The 24,120-nt window shown below is 43.6% G+C and overlaps 1 protein-coding gene across 2 annotated transcripts in view; it reads right to left on the bottom strand.

Moving 5' to 3' along the window:
• LOC117536737 (matrix remodeling-associated protein 8-like) overlaps positions 1–22,484 on the bottom strand; it is a 34,231-nt gene extending 11,747 nt beyond the window's left edge. For both annotated transcript variants that reach the window (XM_034201731.1, XM_034201732.1), the window contains exon 1: positions 22,303–22,484. In XM_034201731.1, coding sequence (XP_034057622.1) covers positions 22,303–22,345 — 43 coding nt within the window. In that variant the 5' untranslated portion in view covers positions 22,346–22,484. The remainder of the gene's footprint in view (positions 1–22,302) is intronic.
• Between the last annotated feature and the right edge of the window lie 1,636 nt (positions 22,485–24,120).

Here is a 24,120-nt window from a genome sequence, read left to right as displayed (position 1 = left end):
GTTTTAAAAACAAATAAAAAATACATATTATAAATTATTTAATATACTGTATTCACAAATACATTTCCTACAAATACTGAGAAACACATGAAATTAAGAGTTTACCAAAGCTAGATAAATAGATACATTTCTAAATGATCTAAATCAACTTAAATAAGAATATTTTACAATTTGCTCCAAAAAAAGGGAACATGCAGACGGTACAAAATTATGGTGGCGGTAGAACTAATCAGATTATATTACTTAAAGGTGGGGTAGGTAATTTTGGAGAAACCAGTTTGAGTGCGCTAGAATTTGAAAATACATAACCGGAATAAATCTGCCACTTCCTTACAGAGCCCTTTCCCACAACACACCAACATGACCAATGAGGGCACGAGATAAATTTGTGCACAGATGGAAGGCTGACAGGCAGGTAGGCCATCCAGTTACTTTAGCCGGCCGGCTAAAATGATTGGTCGTGCGTTTTACAGCGCCACGGCTTCAACAGATGACATTTTTTAATGGATTTTTTGTCAAAGCACTTAAGATATTCATTGCTATCGGGATGTTAAGAGCATTCCATGGAATATAACAAAAAGGGTATTTCGAGCCGGTTTCTCAAACTTACCTACAAAATAGAAATACTCTGTTACAACTACAAGTAAAGTAAGCATTCAAAATGACACTAAGAAAAGTATTAGCAAATGAATCCGTGTATCTACCGTCCAATTGTTTTTCTTTATTAAACACGTAAACGGAAGAGCGTTTGAGAGGCCTTTTTGCTTTTCACCTTACTGAATGGTCTAATGGTCATTGGAGCGAGGGGCGGGGCGAAACTCACGGAAGTGATTTCAAAACAAAAGCGGTGATAATATTATAAACAAAGGGAAACAAGGTGAATTTAGCGATCACAACGAAAACGGCCAAAACACATATTGAGCCCAGAAAATGGATGTTATTGAGGGCTGTAAATATAATAAGCCTCTGTCTAAAATGGACAACATTGTTAGGAGATTTAAACTACAGCGATTCTGCAACTCAGCCGCCTCTCGAGTTTGTTTTTTCAAATCAGCTGCTCTTCATTCCTGCTATATTTGACGAGTGATACAAATATGTTTTACCACAAGTTCTTAAGATACATTGAAGTACTTTTACTGTGTATCTTTTGTCCCCTGCTGAGAACAAAATCAAGCCACTTCTGCTAAGTTTGATGAGGGAATTATTTTGTGTTTCCATTAGTTCTTCGTGAGATTGATCCTGTTGGACTCAGTACTACTGCAACTACCCCCACAAGTACTATGAAGTACTTACTGTGGACTTTTCCAGTACTCCTCTGTCAATGTCCCCTCCTGAGTACAAGAATGTATGTTTCTCTGCTATTTTGAATAAACGTTAAAACACCTTTCTTCGCACCTTATCTTTCTTACAATGCAGACGCTTTTCTGCTTGCTCCTGCCTCTGCTTACTTTTTATAATGATTTTCCTATTCTTATTCTCTGAAAACTTCGAGCAGCGGCTCCTGGACATTAACTTATCACTGGGACAGTTCATCTTCGTAAATAGACGGAGGGTTTCAGCCATATTTCAACATTTTTACGACGACCTCAGTCTTACAGTAGCGTGGCCTAGCAACAGCTAAAGCCTGGTAGGCTACTGCATGCTATTTAGCTTAAGCTAGTTGGTAGCAAAATGCCTCCGTTCTCTACAGATGACTTCCACAAACTTATACAGAAGATAGCTGTGTTGGAAATGAAAATGCAACGGTTGGAAGTTAACGTGGAAGTGAATGGACTATGTCGTGGGAATGACACCACTTTACCAGTGTTGCAAAATAATGGAGAAGGGTATGCTAACTCACAGCTAGTTAGCAGCTACAAGGATTCCAAGGAACAGGAGGGCTGTGTACCGGGTAATAAATCTACAAGTGGTAGTCCTCCCTGGAACTCTCTGGGTGCAAGGCCTAAGAGTAAATCATTTCCATGGGATTTGGGAGGACGGATAACAGGCAGAGCCCAGCGCTCTGAAATCTGTGATGCGACCGGCTGGCCTGCATTGTTATCACCCAGGAAGAGCGCCTCTTCAACCCCTATTCATACTAGGAAACAGCAGTGGACAGCTGCTAAAGGGAGAATTACAAACAATCCTCCTAAACCACCAAGTGTGCCAATCCAGAACAGATACGCTCCGCTGACCGAGAACCGGAGATCTCTTTCTGATGACCTGGATAACCTGTCCTCTTCACACAGCAGGGTAAGGACCGATAGCTACTCCAAAAGTAAAAGGCTAGAGGGAAAGCTAACGACTGGGCCTGAAACTCTGATTGTGGGTGACTCTGCTGTAAGAGATGTAAAAGGTCTGTGTAATAAGAACAACACCAAAGTACTCTGTTTTCCCAAGGATGTGGTCTCTGACTTGGCTGAGAAGATCCTGCATATTGGGGCTGAACATCCGACTGTGAAGAATGTGGTACTGCACATTGGAACAAATGATGTTGTGAAACAACAGTCAGAAGTGCTGAAAGAAGACTTTAAATGTTTGTTGGAAACTGTCAGCTCTCTAAATGCAGAGGTGTTCATCAGTGGCCCTCTACCGCCAGTCCGAAGAGGAGTGGAGAGATTCAGCAGATTGTTTGCACTGAACACCTGGCTTTCAACTGCCTGTACTGACCATTCTGTCCATTTTATTGACAATTTTAACTTTTTCTGGGATCGCAGACATCTTTTCAAGGCAAATGGAGTTTGCCTGAACAAGTCAGGAGTGAAATTGTTTATCTCTAACATATTCAACTGCCTGCGTCATCAATCTGTTCCCTCTGCCAAGGACAAGCGGCAAGAGGAATCAAAACAGGAGAAAGACACAACACATCGCAAAAACCCTGAAGAATTATCACTGCACCCGCCTGAGGAATGTTCTGATTATGGGAGACCTATGAGACACATGGAGGAGTCTCCACTGCCCCTCCCCCCCCCCTGTCAACGCCTTTGAGGATACTCCGTTCACCCTTTCACCCTCGCCCACCCTCCTGGAGATCGTTGAACACATGAAGGAGATACAGAGGGTTGGCACCGATTCCTTCCTGGAGTTCAAAGACCAAACTAAGGCGATACGCAGGGCTGGCAGCATGTCCTTTACCCCCGCTCCTCAACGACGCCCACCAAAATCACAGCAGAGACGCGCACCATCTCCCCCGTCTTCATCACCCGCGCCTACGTCAACCACCTCCCCCCCCTGGCAGCATGTCCTCTACCCCCGCACCATCTCCCACGTCTCCATCACCGTGCCTACGTCAACCACCTCCCCTCCCTTCAAGAAAGCATCTGCAGTCTCCGAAGCCTGATAAGGATGTGTGTGTACAAAACGCAACAAACTCTTTCTGATATGTGCTGGGTCCAGGCTCAAGGGCGTATGGCACTCTCAACTCTTTCCAGGACATGCCGGGGCCCTGCCTGCCTATAGTTTTGCCGATATCTGTGTTGATAGGTAATAAATTAAGAGCGGTGAATCATCTTAGAAACAGGAAGCGCTCAAACGTTTGTGTGAGTTTATCTAATTTAGCAGTGATTCCATGTCAGCCACAGCTTGTTACAAAAAACATGACTGATAGTGTGTTTAACAAACTTAAACTAGCTTTATTAAATGTCAGGTCTTTGGCAGGAAAAACATTTTTAATCAATGATTTTATCACTGAGCACAATCTCGATTTTATGTTTTTAACAGAAACTTGGATTGAACAAAATAACAGTGCAGCTGTTCTTATCGAATCAACCCCTCCCAACTTTAGTTTTATGAGTCAGGAAAGAATGCATAAGAAAGGGGGTGGAGTTGCTATTCTGTTCAATGATTCCCTTCAATGCAGGAAGACATCTTATGGAAACTTTGATTCTTTTGAATATGTGGCCCTTCAGCTGAAATGCTCCTCTCGAGCTCTGTTCCTAAATATCTATAGACCACCCAAATACTGTGCAAGCTTTTTTGATGACCTTACTGAACTGCTGTCAACATCCATGTTGACAACCCCCAGGACAAAGGAGCTAAAGAACTGTTTTGTGTTCTTGATAGCTATGGACTGACTCAGCATGTGACGGAGCCCACGCACAATAAGGGGCACACTCTGGACTTAATTATCTCAAAGGGTGTGAATATCTCTAAGGTTGTGGTGACTGATGTTGCACTCTCTGACCATTCCTGTGTTTTCTTTGAGAGCTCTATTTCTGTTCACAAAAATGTTCAAAAAGAGGTAACCACAAAGCGATATTTAACTGAAAACACTAGGGAAATGTTTACTCAGAATTTTTCTTCCACACTTGCCCCTGCTAACATCTCAGTAAATGAGCTAGTAGATCATTTTAATTCAAAAATTAAAAATGTTATAGATGCCATTGCTCCAACTAAGGTAAAGGAAGTGTCTGGCGAAAAACAAAACTCCAGACTCACTTTGAAATCTATAAAGAGAGACTTGGCCTTTATAGTTTGGAATTGAAAAACGCACGACAATCGTTCTTCTCTGACATCATTACCAAAAACAAAAACAACGCACGTGCCTTGTTTGCTACCGTCGACAGACTAACTAACCCTACAGTGTCAGTAGCCTCTAAATTTCTATCCACAATGCAATGATGCAATGCAATGATTTTGCCTTTTTCACTGACAAAATTCAGAAAATCAGACAAGCAGTCAGTGCCTCTGCATCAGGAACAGCAAATGTGTTGTCCCTATCTCCACTTAACATCGATTCAAACACCATGACACAATTCCATCAGATTAATGATAAAAACCTAGAGGACATTATTCAACTTCTGAAATCCTCCTCCTGCTGCCTTGATATTATTCCAACAGGATTTTTCAAAGATGTTTTGCCTTGCATGGCCTCAGATCTACTTCATATAGTAAACAAATCTCTTCACTCACGTATTTTTCCACAGGCCCTGAAAACTGCAGTCATTAAACCGCTCTTAAAAAAGAATAATCTAGATGCTTCAGTAATGAACAATTACAGGCCCATATCAAACTATTTCTAGGTAAAATCATTGAAAAAGTTGTTTTTCAACAGTTGAGTAATTTCTTGCATTTAAATAACTGTCTGGATGTGTTCCAGTCAGGCTTTCGTCCAAACCACAGCACTGAGACTGCTCTTGTAAAGGTCTTTAATGACATCCACTTAAACACAGACAGTGGCAGAACTTCAGTGTTAGTATTATTAGATCTCAGTGCTGCGTTTGACACTGTTGACCACAGCATATTACTAGACCGACTGGAAAACTGGGTGGGACTTTCGGAAACAGTTCTAAATTGGTTTGAATCCTACTTAAAGGACAGAAACAACTTTGTTTCTATCGGTAAATACACATCTGAGTTGACAAATATGACATGTGGGGTACCTCAAGGCTCCATCTTGGGGCCTCTTCTCTTTAACATCTACATGCTACCACTGGCTCAGATAATGAAGAACAACAAAATAAGTTACCATAGCTATGCAGATGACACGCAAATTTACGTAACAATTTCACCAGGAGACTATGCTCCAATTCAAACACTGAGTAAGTGCATTGAACAAATCAATGACTGGATGTGTCAGAACTTTCTCCAATTAAACAAAGATAAAACTGAGGTAATGGTTTTTGGAGCCAAGTCAGAACGTATAAAAGTTAGCGCTGAGCTTCAGTCTGCAATGTTCAAAACAACAGATAAAGCCAGAAATCTAGGTGTAGTCATGGACTCTGACCTGAGTTTCAACAATCACATTAAAACAGTTACTAAATCAGCCTACTATCACCTAAAGAATATATCTAGGATTAAAAGACTAATGTCACAGCAGGATTTGGAAAAACTTGTCCATGCTTTTATCTTCAGTAGACTTGACTACTGCAATGGTGTCTTCACAGGTCTCACTAAAAAATCTATTAGGAAGCTGCAGCTGATTCAGAACGCTGCTGCTCGAGTCCTCACTAACACTAAGAAAGTGGATCACTCCTGTTCTGAAGTCTTTACACTGGCTTCCTGTGTGTCAAAGAATAGATTTCAAAATACTGCTGCTGGTTTATAAAGCACTGAATGGTTTAGGCCCAAAATACATTTCTGACCTCCTGCTAAATTATGAACCATCTAGATCTCTCAGGTCTTCAGGGACTGGTCAGCTTTCTGTCCCCAGAGTCAGAACTAAACATGGACAAGCAGCGTTCAGTTATTATGCTCCAAATATCTGGAACAAAGTCCCAGAAACCTGCAGGTCCGCTACAACTCTGACTACTTTTAAATCCAGGCTGAAGACTTTTCTTTTTGTCGCTGCTTTTAATTGAACTATTCATATCTTAGACTGCACTGTAACTTTTATCCATGTATTTTTTCTTTTAATGTTTATTTTATTAGCTTTTCTTTTTAATGACTGATTTTAAATGCCTTTTTCTTAATGTCTTTCATTTTTTGTAAAGCACTTTGAATTGCCTTGTGTTGAAAAGTGCTATATAAATAAATGTGCCTTGCCTTGCCTTCATGAGACTGATATTGTTGGACAGAGTATTTAAAGAGGATGGTAGACTTGATATCAGCAATACTTCCAGTCAGTACTCTGGCAGCAGCATTTTTACCCCTTGGAAAGTCTTTAGAGTCTGGCCTGGATAGCTGGTCACAACTGTCCTTCAGCAAAGTGACACACTCTGTCACTCTTGTTGGCCTGTTATGAAGCTGCTGTCTTTTAACATATGATTATTTCTCTGCTCCTAGTTAATTCCTCTCAGATTCTTCCATCAGTCCCAGTCATCGCATGTCAGTCAATAGATCTTTGAAATGTGTCCAATTCAACAAAATGCTTTTTTGTGAGTGAAGGCCAGAGCTAAATTATAGATTGTTTGATTGTGTAATTACAAGGTGAGAGAAAATAAATCCACATCCTCCTATGAAATGTATTTTATTTCCTTTTCCATGTTATACTTATACTTACTTGCATTAGAACATTTGCATGTTGAACTACATGATATCTTCCCCAGCTTCAAGGAAATACAATAAAATAAATGGATTCATAATTTTTTTTAAATGATAAAAATTGATAAATTAATAATGTTGTGTGCAAACATTTCAAATTTAAATATAAAATGAAAAATAAGTTTACTTTTGAAATGATTTCTCACAAAAACCTTTCTAAATGATAGTAAACTATTAAAAAAGTTTTGGTCAATATACGTTTTTCTGCCTAAAATAGTAAAACTGTATCAAACACCACATCCATGGCAATTAACCCATTGTTGCCCGCTATTTAAATTGACTTTGGTTAGTTAATACAAATATTGATATTATATATATATATATATATATATATATATATACATAGGCTACATATATAATTGATGCAATCTTTCTGAACACTTTAAAAAAAATAATAATACTGCAAATGAAGAATATTTTTAATGTTCTGCACAGAGAGTGCCCTAACTTACAGCAGTTGAAACGATTTGTGGAAGGATAAATTCTTCATGGGCTTCAATGGCTCTCTAGATAAAGGGTGTTTTATGGTTGCTTGTATTATCCTCAGATAGTGGTTTGTTTAAATAACTAGTGACATTTGAATAAATATTACAAAAAAGGGCTCCAAAAAAGGCATATATATATATATATATATAACCTGGCCGGCTTAACCCGTCTGTAATTCTTCAAGCACCACAAGATTAAAAGTTTATAAAGTACAATTCTGGGCCATTGATTGTGTCATTTCTCCAAACACAAACAGTAACAATGCCTGTTTTGAAGCCTTTAAATGGAGCAGGAAAAATACTTTACATTGTATTATACTTAAAGACAGCACTATTCAGTTAAGAGAAGAGAAAAAGGAAAGCAAATTGTTATAATGGGTGATTAATCAAATCAAATCAAATTTTATATATATAGCACATTTATAAACGATTTTTGGTGGAGCCAAAGTGCTGTACATATAATAAAAATAGCCTACAGTAGAGACACTTTACAGCAAATACAACAGCACAGATTGTTCAGAATATCAGTATGAGAAAAACGACACCCTCTGTCCTCAGACCCTCTGTCCTTAGACCCTCTGTCCTTAGACCCTCTGTCCTCAGACCCTCACATCGTACAAGGAAAAACTTCCAGAGAAAACCCACAGTTTAAAGGGAACATGGAGAAACCTCAGGGAGAGCAACAGAGGAGGGATCCCTCTCCCAGGACGGACAGACGTGCAATAGATGCCGTGTGTAAATTGAAAAGATAATACATTTTACAGCGTATAGACCGAATGTTAGGAAATGCATGTGTCTGTAATAAGAAGATGAATCCACGAAGATGTCAGCTACAACAAGATTAATGACATACATAATATGAGGTCCTTGGCACTGTGTGATCATGGGGCATCACCCTTACAGCATCAGGACAATATCATATGGAGTCAGACACTGGAAGTGTGCTGGAGGCGTTGACTGGGACTGATGGAAGGATGAGGCTGAAGAATCTGTGAGGAACTAGCGGCGGAGGAATAATCATATATTAAAAGACAGCAGCATCATCAAGAGGGCAACCATGTGACAGAGTGTGTCATTGTGCAGTCTACCATCCTCTTAAAATACTCTGTCCAACAATATCAGTCTCATGAAGAAAGTTTTTTTAACGCTTATTCAAAATAGCAGAGAAACATGCATTCTTGTTTTCATGAGGGGACATTGACAGAGGATTGTTGGAAAAGTACACAGTAAGTACTTCATAGTACTTGTGGGGGTAGTTTCAGTCGTACTGAGTCCAACAGGATCAATCTCACGAAGAACTAATGGAAACACAAAATAATTCCCTCATCAAACTTAGCAGAAGTGGCTTGATTTTGTTCTCAGCAGGGGACTTTGACAGAGTATTCCTCAAAGAATACACAGTAAAAGTACTTCAACGTATTGTAACTAGTAGGCTCACTAATACAAAGTCAAACAGTATCAATTTCATTAAGAACTAATGGTAAAATTATATTTTTATCATTCATCAAAGATAGCAGAAAAACATGCATTATGTACTATGGAGGGGACTCTGACAGAGGATTACTCACAAAGTGAGTTCTACATTCTACAACTCTACATGAACAATATGGGCAGTTTATACAAATATTTACTGATGGATCCAAAAATCCAGAAAATGGTCAAACTAGTTGTGCATTTTATGTTCCTGAATTAAAAGTCAAAGTGAGAAAGCGTACGAGTGATCACATTGATTGCAGTATATACAGTAGAGATGATGGCTATCTCACTAGCCCTTCAGTGGGTAGAGGAAATACAGCCAATGCGAGTGGTCATTTGCTCTGACTCCAGTGCAGCTCTGGAGAGTATAAACAACTTCTCTTCAGAATGTCGTCAGGATATTTTACATGAAATTTTACACATCATGTTTAGGTTAATTCATCTGGGAATTGTTGTTCAATTTGTGTGGGTTCCAGCGCATGTGTATTAGAGGGAATGAAGTAGTGGATCAACTGGCAAAATGTGGTTTGAAAGCAAACCACATTGATGTTATGGTACCCATCAGTAGAGCATAAGTCAAATCTGTTACAAAGGTTGTTATCAAGCAACAATGGCAACAACTATGGGACAGTAACACCAAAGGAAGACATTTATACCAGATACAAAGGGAAGTAGGAACGGGAAGCACTTGGGGGAGTAGTAGAAGAGAACAGAGCATTAACAGCAGGATAAAATTGGGTCACTCTGGATTAAACTCATCACTGCATCTGATTGGAAAACATCCAAATGGCAATTGTGATGGTTGCCAACAACCAGAGACAATACATCATGTATTTTTTAGCTGCTCAGATTTTAACAGACAAAGACTCATTCTGAAAACTGCACTGGAACAACTCAACGTCAAGGACATGGATTTCAAGTCTGTAAGAGAATATTTTAATCCGATCTTGATTGTATAAAGTTTCTCAGCTTTTCTTAGAATCTGTGTTATTGCAAACATGCTTTTCGTTAGTCATATGATCCTCTCTGTAAGTTGAGGTCACAGGTCAGAAGCTTCTCTGCTTGTCCTGTGGGGGAGGGTTTCCTGTCCCCATGCATTTGCGAGACAAACAGACCTTTGTCCCGACATCTGGCATTGATTAGGTAAAGCGCGGGTTTCTGTGGTTCCGCCTCTTCTCATGTTGGTGCGCGGTGTCTCCCCTTTTCTGTTCAGAGATGACTTGGTGGCTGCACGGGAAGTGTGAAACCATGTAATCTCTCCGGCTGTATTAAATTGTACTCTTTAATAAACTCTCAGTGTTTTGGCTAACGACGATCCAGACTCCATCATTTCACCTCAACATTGCTACACAGAAGTTTTCCTCACAAAGTCAATATACGAAAGTAAATCAAGAAATGAAGCAAACAAGCTGATCTTCAAATTCCTCAAAAGCACTGGTCTGAGGACAAGGATTTAATATGAAGATTTAATAAATCAACAGTAGATGGCGATATATGCTCCAAGTGGAAGCGATATAGATGATCGGCATTAATAGCCTATGCTATGGTGCGAGGGGAGCAATGTCTTTTCAATCCAACAGTATACGAGTTTCTCACACTAAAACTGGGATTTCCATGGCTTCATATTTTAATATCAGCACTTAGAATGATAACCTCGACATTTAACGAGACAACTTCTCACTTTGACGATTGCCGTTAGCCTCACTAGCATCATAATGTAACCGTGATGAAGTTGTTCCCTGTTAATGTTGATAGTCCTCGCTTTGGACAGCCTGTAGCCAAACATCTCTCCTTTTATTGTTCTTATTTTATAAGGGAAAGGGAAGAAAAACATAGGGTTACCCTAACCCTAACCCTAACCCTAGCCTGGATGTTTTGTGTTGCTTAACTTTCAATTCACTGCACAGCAGCTTTGAGACATGATAAAACATCTATACAGGGCTGGATAAAAAACGATATATTTCCGCTTCTTCTTCTTTTCTTTAATGGCGAATATGCAATGACATTGTTTAAATGTCTGCCTGACTGACTGACTGTCATATTTAAGCTCTATATAGATAACAAAATGCGCGTTCTTCTTAATGTTTTGATTGGATCGGCGAAGACCTCAGAATGTGTATATACTGCCATTCAAAAGAGAGCAAACGTTTTCACCCCAAAAGGGGCAGAATATACTACAGTAATTGGGGGGAGGGTGTGTCACTTTGCTGAAGGATAGTTGTGACCAGCTATCCAGGCCAGTCTCTAAAGACTTTCAAAGGTGTAAAAATGCTACTGAGTCTGACTGGAAATATTGCTGATACTATGCCCACCGTATCCTCTTCCAATAATATCAGTCTCAGGAAGAAAGGTTTTTTAATGCTTATTAAAAATAGCAGAAAAACATGCCTTCTTGTAGGCTACTCAGGAGGGGACATTGACCGAGGATTACTCACAAAGTAAGTAGCCTACACCGTAAAGGTACTTTATTCAATTTATGGTAGCAGTCAAACTAGTACCGAGTCCAACAGTATCAGTTTTATTAAGAACTTATGGTAGCAACTATTTGTATCGATCATCAAATATAGCAGGACAAAAAAATTAAGAACAGCTGATTTGAAAAAACAACGCGAGAGACGGCTGAGTTGACCGCAGTGCAGAACTGGGGTTACGTATTGTAACCCAGCTTCTATGAGTATAGGCGCAGCCCTCTAAGGCTATCGCTATTGGGTAATCCCACTGCACGTGTGCAGCACTGACAGACTTAATCCACGCCCACCTATGACGTGGGCCCCACCTTCGGCCTCCCTTCCGTATAAATAGGAAGTAGGCCCGTCCAACTGCTCCCACACAAACAGCTTTTCTTCAGCTATTCGCGGAGCCAGTGGGGCCCGAACCTTAGAGGGCTGCGCCTATACTCATAGAAGCTGGGTTACAATACGTAACCCCAGTTCTATTTCGTATAAGGCTTCGCCCTCTAAGGCTATCGCTATTGGGTTAGGGGCGAAGCAGGATGTAGTCCACGCCCCACTGGTCCGTCCGTTACCAGAAGCACAGAAACACCTCTACTCAATTAATAACCCATGCGAAAAGATAAGGAGCATCACAGTCCCTGGAAATATAGCATTATTCCAAATGAATATTCTCTTAAAGGGAATGAAGGTGAATACCCGTCGTTTAAAAAGTAGAGATAATAATCCCACTTGTTAAAACGATAAAAGAGGGGAAAAAAAGGGCAGCTCTCTAAATGCCAATAGGCAGGAGAGAGGGCACGCTGTTTATTCCCTGACATTTACTCAATCTGACAGAACACTCAGTACTGAATGTGTCAGAGATGATTGGGAGACATCCCTCAAATAAAAACGAATAAAAGAACAGGGGGAAGACCACGATGCAGCATTGCAAATGTCTTCTACCGTCATTCCTCCGTGCAACGCCCTAGAGGTTGAAATTCCTCTGGTGCTGTGCGCTTTGATGTTTTCTGGGGGATCCAACCCAGAGGAAACATACGCCTGTGACACAGCTTCACACAACCAGTGTGACAGGCGCTGTGCCGACAGAGGCTGCCCTATTGAGCGCTCTCTGTAATGCACAAACAGGCGCTGGGACCTGCCCAACGTGGCTGTGCGTGCAATATAGCATGACAGTGCACGTACGGGACATAGGAGATGAGATGTGGCTTCTTCCTCCGATGTGTGAGGAGGAGGGAAGAAACCATCCAAAGTGATCACTCTCGATCTAAAAGAGCTTGTGATCACCTTTGGCATAAAAGCCGGGTTAAGGCGCAAAACAGCTGAGCTACCATCTCCTTGTATTCGTATACATGACGGAGCCACAGATAGAGCAGACAATTCACTCACCCTTTTTGCTGATGTCAGCGCCAAGAGCAGAGCCACTTTGGCTGACTTTAGAGGAACCTGATCTAAAGGTTCGAATGGAGCTTTACTTAGTGCGCATAACACCAACGCCAAATCCCATTGAGGCGCCAAAGTGCATGACACCGGTCTGAGTCTCTGTACTCCCCGTAGAAACCGTGTTGTCAGAGGGTGACTAAACACCGTGCTGACACCAAACCCTTCGTGGCAAGATGATATGGCAGCCGCGTACGTTTTTATCGTGCTATAAGCCAATTTTCTGTCCAGTAATGTCTGGAGGAACGACAGTATGTGAGACAGGGGGCACCTAACGGGGTCCAGGCTTTTCCCTACACACCAGCGCTGGAACACTGTCCATTTGACTGTGTAGGATGCCCTGGTGGACGCCGCCCTTGAACCCTGAATGGTACTGATAACATTTTTAGAGAGGCCCAGCCCCTCTAAATGTTCCCGTTCAGGGGCCATGCCCACAAACGTTGGCCCAATACTGGGTGACTGCTGATCGCTCCCTCCACCTGGGAGAGAGCGTCCCTGCGCCACGGTATTTCCCACGGTCTCCCTGACAGCATCCGCCGTAGGCATGGAACCCAGGACGCTCCCGTGCGTTCCGGTGCTATTAAAATGGCTGTCAGTCTCTCCTCCTGCACTCGGTCCAGGAACCGAGGAATCAGAGGGACTGGTGGGAAAGCGTATAACAACCCCTTGGGCCACGGCCTGTGTGCGAACGCGAACGCGTTCTCATGGAGAACCAGAGGGCACACTGCGCGTTCTCGCGTGCAGCGAACAGATCCACCTCCGCTCTCCCGAACCGGCTCCATACCTGGGAGACCAGTTCGGGGTGGAGGCTCCAATCCCCTTGGTAAGGACCTCCTCTGGACATTAGGTCCGCCCCTCTGTTCAACACGCCGGGGATATACACCGCTCTGATAGAGAGTACGTGTGTTTGTGCCCAACACAGCAGCCGTCTGGCTGTGTTCAGCAGCTGCGCTGATCGTACGCCTCCCTGGCGATTTATATATGCTGCCGCTGCTTTGTTGTCTGTCCGAATCAACACATGCTGATTGAAGAGCAACGGGGCGAAGTGTTGGATTACTCTCCCTACGGAGATTAACTCCAGCATGTTTATGTGGCGGGACATGTGAGCCGGCCACTGTCCTCCCACTGCCTGGGACCTGCACGTTCCCCCCCAGCCTGTGAGAGAAGCGTCTGTAAACACCGCGGTGTGTGACGTCACTCTGCCCAGGGGAACCCCCACTGACAGGACGTGGGGATTTTTCCAATAGGCTAAATCCGGACCCACGGAAGGGGGAACGTACACCATGCGTCTCTTCTGACGCACGGGGTCGATATGCAGATGAATAAACCACCTCTGGAGTCTCCTCATGTGAAGGAGTCCCCGAGGGATCACCACGTGACCAGCTGCCATCATGCCTAACAGCTGCATCACGGAGAGGGCTGTCACCACCCTGTGAGGTGTGACGCGCCGGAGGAGAGCTGTCACTTTCTCCACTCTCTGCTGTGAGAGTCGCACTCTCATGCGGACTGAATTCAACTCCACTCCCAGATAAACGATAACCTGGGATGGAAAAGGACAGCTCTTTTTCCAATTGACAATGAAACCCAGACTTGACAGATGAGATAAGAGCTGTATCGTCTGTAACGCAGCCTCCTCCTTGGAGCGAGCCAGCAACAGCAGGTCGTCCAGATAAAATAACACCCTCATCCCTCCTCTGTGTAGCAGCTCCAGCGCCGTCTCCACACACTTTGAAAAAGTGCGAGGAGTCAGGGAATATCCGAACGGCAGTCGATTGAACTGGTACGATATCCCCTGGAATGAAAAACGCAGGAATTTCCTGTGTTCCGGGATTATGGATATATGGAAGTAGGCATCCTTCAGGTCTATTGACGTAAACCAGTCCCCCTGGTGAACGTACTCCAGCACCTGTTTGATTGTCAGCATATGAAAAGGTCTTTTCACTATCACTCTGTTGAATGCTGACAAATCGAGGATGGGTCTCATTCCCCCCGTCTTTTTCGGGACAAGAAAATAACGGGAGTAAAACCCCCGATTTTCTTCCCCCTGAGGAACCCTGGAAATCGCACTTTTTACCAGGAGCTCCTGTAGCTCCGCCTGGAGCGCAAGACTGTTCTTGGGATAACAAAAGTGTTTCCTGAATCCCATTTAACTGCGGGGGGGGGGGGGGGGTAGAGAGTACCCTCTGCTGATCAGCCTGCTCATCCATCTGTCCATCAAACATATCCGCCGCCACTCTGAGCAATGCTCCGAGAGCGGGCAAACCTGCTTTTGTTGTACTGTGGTAGTCATGGTGACGAGCCATGCCAGAGCCCTTGCCGCTGTTGCTTGTAAAGCAACCCAAGGGGGGACCCGCCCAAAAGGGCTGCGACTGGGTCTCCACACACTGCATCTCACCCCGGCCTGAGGAATGAGCAGGGGTGTGTCAGGTCTCCCTTGTAAAAGAGTTCAATGATCTCAATGGGATTTATCTGGATAAATAAAGGTTTGAAATGAAATGAAATGTGTGCAGTGCTATTCACACAGCGCGTAATAACAGCCCTAGGCCCATTACGACCGTGTGACGTAGGTACACCTGGGACAGAGGGAAAACCGTGTTTCCTGCTAACCGACAGGCCAGAGGAAACAGGTTTACACATCAAGCCTCGCTGTCTAATAACCGCCTGGTTATATAGCCTACAGCTGGCTTGTGCAGCGAGCTCCGCCGCCTGCTAACCGACAGGTCAGACGCAGTGTTGCCAACTTGGCGATTTTCTCGTTAAATTTGGCGGATTTCCAAACCCTCCGGCGACTTATTTGTGTCAAAAGTGACTAACGACTAATCTAGCGATTTATAATGGTGTTATTAGCGACTTTTCTGGTGTTTGGAGACTCACATTGTTCTGCAGTTAACGAGCCGCGGGTGCTGCTGTGAGCCCCGCCTCCCTCCCATAGTACTCACAGGCGCTCAGACTGACAGTTGCCTGGCCGCAGCAGAGCTGCTGCTGCAGTCAGAGCAGAGAGGAGACAACCACACTCCCCCGCGTCGAGACTGCAAATGATTTGCGAATGCGCTTTGAGCGGGATTTAAATGTAAAATGTAAATGTTTCTTCACTCACTTTCACACTATAATAAATAACTGCCTTTGCTTTGCTTTGACTCACACAGCCTCAGTCACTCAATCACCTTGTCCACTGTGTGTGTGCCTCTCTGTGACAAGCTAAACATCTCTGTGACAAGCTAAACATCATGATGCTTTCCTGGAGAAGTCCAGAATTTGATCCTTGAAGGGTTGGGAACGTTTTTTGTACTCCCCTCTACCATGCTCTCTCCTACAGCCGCCATTACATGATATGTAAATTAGGCGATGACGTCATTTAGCGACTTCTGACGACTTTCCGGACAGCCAATAGCTACTTTCCTTACTATGGAGTTGGCAACACTGGTCAGACGCAGCCCGCTCAAACGGCGAGCCCAGCTGTCTGTTAACCGATAGGTTAAAAACAGCTGGCTTATGCAGCGAACCTTGCTGTGTGTTAACCGACTGATTAACAACAACAGCCGGCCTGACTAGTGTGGGGGAAATGTGAGAAACAGCTGCTACAGACACACTGTTGTAATTTTCAACCTTTTAATTGAAAATATTTTCCCGCACATCCCCCCCAAAAAGTCACTTTCGGCTCTGCTTCCTCGGAGGTTCTCTCGGAGGAGCAGACCAGGAGCGGGGGTTCCTCGTTCCTCTCTGACTCTCAGCCTGGAGATTCCTCCGTGGCGGAGGATCGGAGATATGGGACGGTGCCCCCGCAGCCGCCGAAGGGCGATTCTGGCGCCGCTGCTGATCTCGCCGTTGCCCGCGCTGCCCCTGCTGAGACTGTTGCAGGTGCTGCGGGTGCTGCTGTCGCTGCTGTTGCTGGGGACGTTTGACCGGCTGATGCCAGCCGACGTGACGTCGTATGTCGTCTGCTCTCTCCGATGCAGACTTCATTGACTCCACCATGGTGTGGAACTGAGGTCCAAACAATCCGTCCGGACTGATTGGAGCCTCTATCAGCTCCTTCCCTGCACCCTCCGGTATAGCTCCCTGCTGCAGCCAGAGGAACCGGTGGACCTGAGTTGCCCATGTCGCAATCCGCGCCTGCGAAACTGCGACTGCCACGCTCAGGGTGAGTGCAGTGCTGGCCGCCTTACCGATCTCCTCAGCCTCCACTGAGGACATGGTGTCGGACTGCTCAGATATACGCACCATGGAATTTGCCAGCAACGTAATATTGTTTGCCGCCGCTGACGCCTGGAAAGCACACTGGTGCATCTTGTCGGTCTGTCGGGCGACAAACTGATCCCTGGAGGCAGTCAACATGGGTCGCCGTCCGGCAACCGTGCTGGCCTGCTTAGCTCCAAAAAACTTTGTGAGGTTCGGCTCCAGCGGAGGCACGGTCGGAAACCCTTTATCCGTTAATCCCTCTACCTGTGTAAGGGGAGTGTACGTGGATATAGGAGCCCTCAATGCCATGGGGTTCGCTGCCGCTCCCTCCTGGTATTTCCGGATGGGCGGAAAGCGTGGCCAGATCGGATCACTCTTGACCCTCTGATCCCGGGAGAACACCCCGGACATGTCATCCAAATACGTGCTCACCTGAGCTGGGGGAACGGGGAGATCTCGCCAGGCGGCTGCCTTAGCGATAATCCCCGGAAGCTCCTGGAGAATTCCGCCAATCGACGGCAGAGCCGTGGTGGCGGAACAAGAGACCACTGGTCCGTGTGCCGGACCTAGACCGGGCCCCAACTCTGCCTCCTCCGTCCGGAGGAGGGAGATGATGGGGGAACCACCTGGTGATCCATGAATGGAGGGGGCGTAGTCATCCGACTCGTGCCCTCCACTCGGACCCAGGAAATCTAGGGACTCGTCCACGGAGTAATCCTCCTGAATTATCCAGTCATCCTCAACCTCAGCGGCAGCGAGAGCGTCCGCTCTCTGCTGTCTGAGGGCCAGAGGGAGCCGGGCACATAATGAGCATGACACCTGTGGGGCTAGAGCAGCTCTCGCATGCTCTATCCCCAAGCAGGACTCACACTGTGAGTGTTTGTCAAAACTCATTAGCCCGTCCCACATGAAAGGCAATTCCGGACGCGGCCCTGACTTACCTGCCCCATCTCCATCTTTCCACTAGAAACAAAGCGTTTTACGGGAGGAATCTTTGTTTTCTAATGTGCCTGCTAAAGTGCTTCTGCTACTACGGAGTGCTGAAGAAAAGTGGGAGCAGTTGGACGCAGTGTTGCCAACTCCATAGTAAGGAAAGTAGCTATTGGCTATCCGAAAAGTCGCCAGAAGTCGCTAAATTACGTCATCGCCTAACTTGCATATCATGTAATGGCGGCTGTAGGCAAAAAACGTTCCCAACCCTTCAAGGATCAAAACTTGAAACCACCGGAGTTAAATCCAGACGACAGTAGATCAGAAATGTCTTTGCCTTTTGAGTATGTTTTGGGGTTTTAACATGACAGTTTGGCATAGAAATCCCCCTTACAATAAAGGCAGTATGCCCGTGTGTCATCTCCAATAAATGGCTTCAACCATCCTTTATACTCAGGGTTTGATTCCCACTCCTTTCTGTATTTTTGAGAATACAATTTAGACTGTGCCATGATGTTTAGCTTGTCACAGAGAGGCACACACACAGTGGACGAGGTGATTGAGTGACTGAGGCTGTGTGAGGCAAAGCAAAGCAAAGGCAGTTATTTATTATAGTGTGAAAGTGAGTGAAGAAACATTTACATTCAACATTTAAATCCCGCTCAAAACCAGGACGGCTTGGCAGTTGGCGCATGCGCAATTCATTTGCAGTCTCGACGCGGGGGAGTGTGGTTGTCTCCTCTCTGCTCTGACTGCAGCAGCAGCTCTGCTGCGGCCAGGCAACTATCAGTCTGAGCGCCTGTGAGTACTATGGGAGGGAGGCGGGGCTCACGGCAGCACCCGCGGCTCGTTAACTGCAGAACAATGTGAGTCTCCAAACACCAGAAAAGTCGCTAATAACACCATTATAAATCGCTAGATTAGTCGTTAGTCGCTTTTGACACGAATAAGTCGCCGGAGGGTTTGGAAATCCGCCAAATTTAACGAGAAAATCGCCAAGTTGGCAACACTGGTTGGACGGGCCTACTTCCTATTTATACGGAAGGGAGGCCGAAGGTGGGGCCCACGTCATAGGTGGGCGTGGATTAAGTCTGTCAGTGCTGCACACGTGCAGTGGGATTACCCAATAGCGATAGCCTTAGAGGGCGAAGCCTTATACGAAATAGAACCGCTGTATAGTTTAATCTCCTAACAATGTTGTCCATTTTAGACACAGGCTTATTATATTTACAGCCCTTAATAACATGCATTGTCTGGACTCAATGTGTGTCATGGCCGTTTTCGTTGTGATTGCTAAATTCACCTTGTTTCCCTTTGTTTATAATATTATCACCGTTCCAAGCAAACGAGTGCTTTTGTTTTGAAATCACTTCCGTGAGTTTCGCCCCGCCCCTCGCTCCAATGACCATTAGATCAGTGGTTCTCAGGTCAGGCCTCGGGACCCACTTTTTACTTGGTCAATACATCGCGACCCAACATTTTGAAGAACTCAAATCTATTCAACAAAAAATCGTGCTGGATACGCTTTTCAGCATACAATATTAATAAAAGTGAAATACAGTGCTTATATCCCTTCACAGAACTAAAGTATGCTTTTAAAAAAGGTTTAATGAGATGATGGAATCAAAGCTGAACTATATAAAAAGGCACACATGCTGAAAACCCAACCCCAGCAGGGGGACATCAGATTCTCCCCCAGGAGATTTTTAGAAATACTAACATCAACTATGCATTCTGGTACACTGAGAAGAAATAAATAAATCTATTACTACCCGACATATTAATAATATTGTATGCCATTGTTTGTTTTTCACTTAGTTCTGACATCTTGCTGCGAGAAGAGTAAAGAGGAGAGAGTCTGTGTGACTTACTTTAAATTGTGGGTAAGGGTAGATAGCTCCCATTGTTCTGTGACCTGTCAGTCATCAAACCGGGGGTCATATTTCATTATGTGTTGATTTATATCTGAAGTTGTAACCATGGATGTATAAAGAAGAGTTCTACCGCAAAGTTATTCTCCGTGGGGACTTCCGGCAACAATCTTGATTCTGATTGGCCAGAAGACTCGAAAAACATCAGCAAAGATATTTTATTGAGAAGATGATCACTATGTGACAGAAGTTTTCAAAACCGTTTATGGTCTCCGGTACTTCCAGTCCAACGCCGACTGCATGCACAGCGTTAGAAAATCGGGCCTTCAAAATAAAAGTTTGACTTTTCCCCCCCAAAAAAAAGAAATTCAAATTTATTTTTTTCACTCACACATCCGCGACCCACTCGAAACGGGTCCGCGACAGACCCGGCGTCATGGGCGGCGCGCCCCATGGGGCCGGGCCCGCCCATCCAGGATTTGGGCCCGCCCATTCAGGATTTGGGCCCGCTGTTTTAATCAGGGCTGAATACAACATTTTAATTGTTTTATTATTATGTTCAGTGGCGGCGCCAGGGTATACTGGGGTAGGCTACAGCCATACCAAGAAATGGCTTAGCCCCACCATGAAAAATGATTTTAAAGTAAGCAAAATAAAGTCCGCCAACTCGCGCGGAGTAAACTGCACAGACAGCAGTAAATACCGAAGACTAGAAACGGTTTGAAAACTTTTGTCACATAGTGATTGTCTTCTCAATAGAACATCTTTGATAATGTCTTCTGGCCAATCAGAATCACGATAACGACGTGGTGTTGTTGCAGGAAGTCCCGACGAAGAATACTTTTGCTGTAGTACATCTCTATATACATCGATACAACATTACGTGTTGATAGAAATCAACACGTAATGAAATAAGACCCCACGGTTTGATGATTGATAGGTGTGTGGGCTGTCTTTCATTTTGACACACAGAACAATGGGGGCTATCCACCCTTATCCACAATGTAAAGTCATTCACAGCCTCTTCCCTCTTCTCTCTGTGAGGAGCAGCATGGTTCAGCTTTCAGAACAAAGTAACAAAAAACAAAAATGGCATTCATTTTTTTAAATATGTCGTGTAGTAATAGATGTATTTATTTATCTTCTCAAGAGAGTACCAGAATGTGTATTTTATGTTAGTATTTCAAAAAATCTCCTGGGGGAGAATCCCCCCAGACCCCCCTGTAGGGGTTGGGTTTTCAGCATGTCAACTCTTTCACCTGTGGAGAAATTGCAGGATTGGGTCCAGGTCGCCCTTTTTATTTACTACAAGACAAATGTGCCTTTTTATTTCATACAGTTCAATTTGGATTGAGACAGGGAAATAATCTAAACCTCACGCGTGGCGTTTCACTGTCAAGGGGAGCGTGTAATTACATTGCAAATACTGACTTGAGCCCCACCACTGTATGGGTTAGCCCTACCATAGATTACTCAACCAAAATACTCTGGAGCCGCCACTGATTGTTTATTGTTGTTATTTGTAGGGCTTTGTCCTAATATTTATTTTTGTTTTAAACTATGTTGAAAGATTAGTTTAATAGCATTTTTTCTATTTTGCTATGAAATTCTGAATGAAATTGGTGGTTCACACTTATACACTTGAAAGGAATATGGCAACTCAGCGCCAGATGCAGGCACATTAGAAGACATAAGTTACATTACCAATGAGCTAGCAAGCCAGCCAGGGACAAGGGAGGCTGGCAATCAATTATATTTTGAAGAGAAATTGACTCTCAGGCCGGCTCTCTCACAAACTCCTGCTCTGTGCGCAAGCAGACCGCTGCACATGCTCTCTGCCTCGCTCAATCTCTCTCTCTCTCCCTTTCTCTCCATTGCTCAACCTTACTCCACCTTTCCACCCTGTGTGCGTTCAAGTTTGCCTGCATGCTTGCTTAAGTTGGCACAGCGTTACAAATGTGCCACAAAACCAACCAATGGATGTAGCCTATAATAAGACCGTCAACAGCCTTATGGCAACCTAACCCCCCCTACCCCCCCCAGGGACAAATCTCGAGATTTCCCAGGAAATGTAAATTTCGGGGTGGGCCCGCCCTGGTAAATCAAATGCCCGCCCAGAGACGTATGTCTGCCGCCGGGTCTGGTCCGCGACCCACTTTTGGGTCGCGACCCACCAGTTGAGAACCACTGCATTAGACCATTTAGTAAGGTAAAAAACAAAAGCAAAAAGGCCTCTCGAACGCTCTTCCGTTTACGTGTTTATGAAGAAAAACAATTGGACGGTAGATACACGGATTCTTCTGCTTCTATTTTCTATTTCAATTATTGTTTCTAGGCAGTGATGCTTACAAACAAAAACTACATTTCAATTTAATAAATCATTAAATTAGATTTTAGCATCCTTGAAATGCATACATTTTATATCAAAACTTTGGTTTTAGCTGCTGATTTACGAGGCTACATGAAACTAAAGCTGGAGACATGAGAGTAGAAAGAAGAAGGTAATCATACCGTGTACGAGGGTCAAAAACCCCACTAACGCCTTCATCTTCATGACGAAATAACCAAAATCTGATTCTCTCCGTCACTGTTCTTCTTATAAACTGATCACAAAGTAACCGTACTTTTAGTTTACTGAAAGTGGCTCGCAGTTGACTGTCGCAGGAATGTGACAAATCAGGTTAAGGAAAACAAGTTTAATTGTATAACACCTGAGCAACTATGAGAGAGAAAGTAAAAAGGAGTGCCTATTGATGCTCGTCTTAACCTCTCCCCATTTCCAGTCTGCCTAGGGTTACGGTTAGGGTTGTAAACTTTCAGACTAGCAAAGAGATAATAGATAAAAATGATCTAAAAATAAATAGACAGATTGAACAGAATAACCAGCCTAACTTATCTGGGGACCCTTTGAAGGGGCTCGACCGACTAAACTCTATATAAAGTATTGAAAACGACATTACCTGGAGCAGCTACACAAGTAGCAAACTGCTCTGATCGGATGCTTCGGTATCAACAATGTATTAATGTAGCATATAATCAGATATCAGTCGCATTTTACTGTTCTATGAGTACAGCATAAAGCTGAGGATACTTCTGTACTTTTACTGCCGATACTTTTATTACAAGAAGATGAGAATACTTTTACTTACATTGATGTTCAAATGTTCCATTGTATAATGTTGAAGTTGGTTCATGGTTTCGAAGCATTTGTTGCAGTCATAAATGGCGACATCTGCTGGGCAGCTCCTTGTGTTACATTTACAAACCCAAAGAAAAAGAAAAGTCCTAAAGGTGTTTTCTGAATCCTCAAAGATTCAAAGATATCCAGATTCCCATCTTTGTTTCCAAATCAAAACAAGGACGGCAACTGGTGGGCTACCTGGACAGCAAAGAAGTTTACTGTGTTTCCTTTAGGAAATCTGTCACACTGCTTAAAATATATCTAAAATATTTGTTAAAAAATCAGACAAGCTTCCCAGTATACAAAGTCATAAAAACAATCTTAAACCTTTTCAGTCACACTTAATGGATGAAGGCATTAATATTAATTTTTGTATATGACGTAACAAATGTGCCTAAATCAAAAAGAACAACACAATTGGTTTCATAGTTGAATTCAATAAATGGGTACGTTATTTCATGTAATGTTGTAATCGTTTTGGTATGGCATGATTTAATACAGTTTTGTTTTGTATTTTACACCAATATGTGTAAGTTTTGTTGTTTGTTGTACCTAGGAACTAATGTTTGTTCATGTACTGGTACAGCGTGTTTTATTGATACACTGGACAACTCAACATGGGTTGACGTCTTTATTTGAAGCTCAGCTGAAGTCTTTGAAACATTTATAATTTTGACAAGGTTATTCGGAAAGGGAACTTTAAAGATGAATCTCCTTTCGCGACGTGCAGCCAACGAGGTATTTGTTTTATGTTTATATATTTTCATTCATATATGTGTAGTGTACTATGCTAATGTGTTTGGCTATGTATATGTGTAATTCGTTGTTGTAGTTAAAACGAGCGTAACGGAAGAGGGGAGGCTACAAAATGAAAACTCCAATAAGTAAACGCCCGTTTTAAAGAACCGACCTGTGTCTGTGTCGTGAAGAGAAGTGTACTTTCATTGTGTGGGTTTAGTTAAATAGGTTGTAAGAGAGAGAGACTCCTGTCCCACCTCCCCATTTTATTTTGAGTTGTGCATTGTTATTTGTGCTTGAGAAACATTCCACTTGAACTTTATATTTTAATGAACTTAGTAGTAAATATTGTCCTATATTTCTTTCCGATTTCACAGCTGCCTGCGCCTAGCAGCAAGAACCTCCATCTG

The sequence above is a fragment of the Gymnodraco acuticeps genome, unplaced genomic scaffold (genome assembly GCF_902827175.1).
Source record: "Gymnodraco acuticeps unplaced genomic scaffold, fGymAcu1.1, whole genome shotgun sequence".
Lineage (NCBI taxonomy): Eukaryota > Metazoa > Chordata > Actinopteri > Perciformes > Bathydraconidae > Gymnodraco > Gymnodraco acuticeps.
Note: the sequence above shows the minus strand (reverse complement) of the source record. Positions and strands in the feature narration are given on the sequence as shown.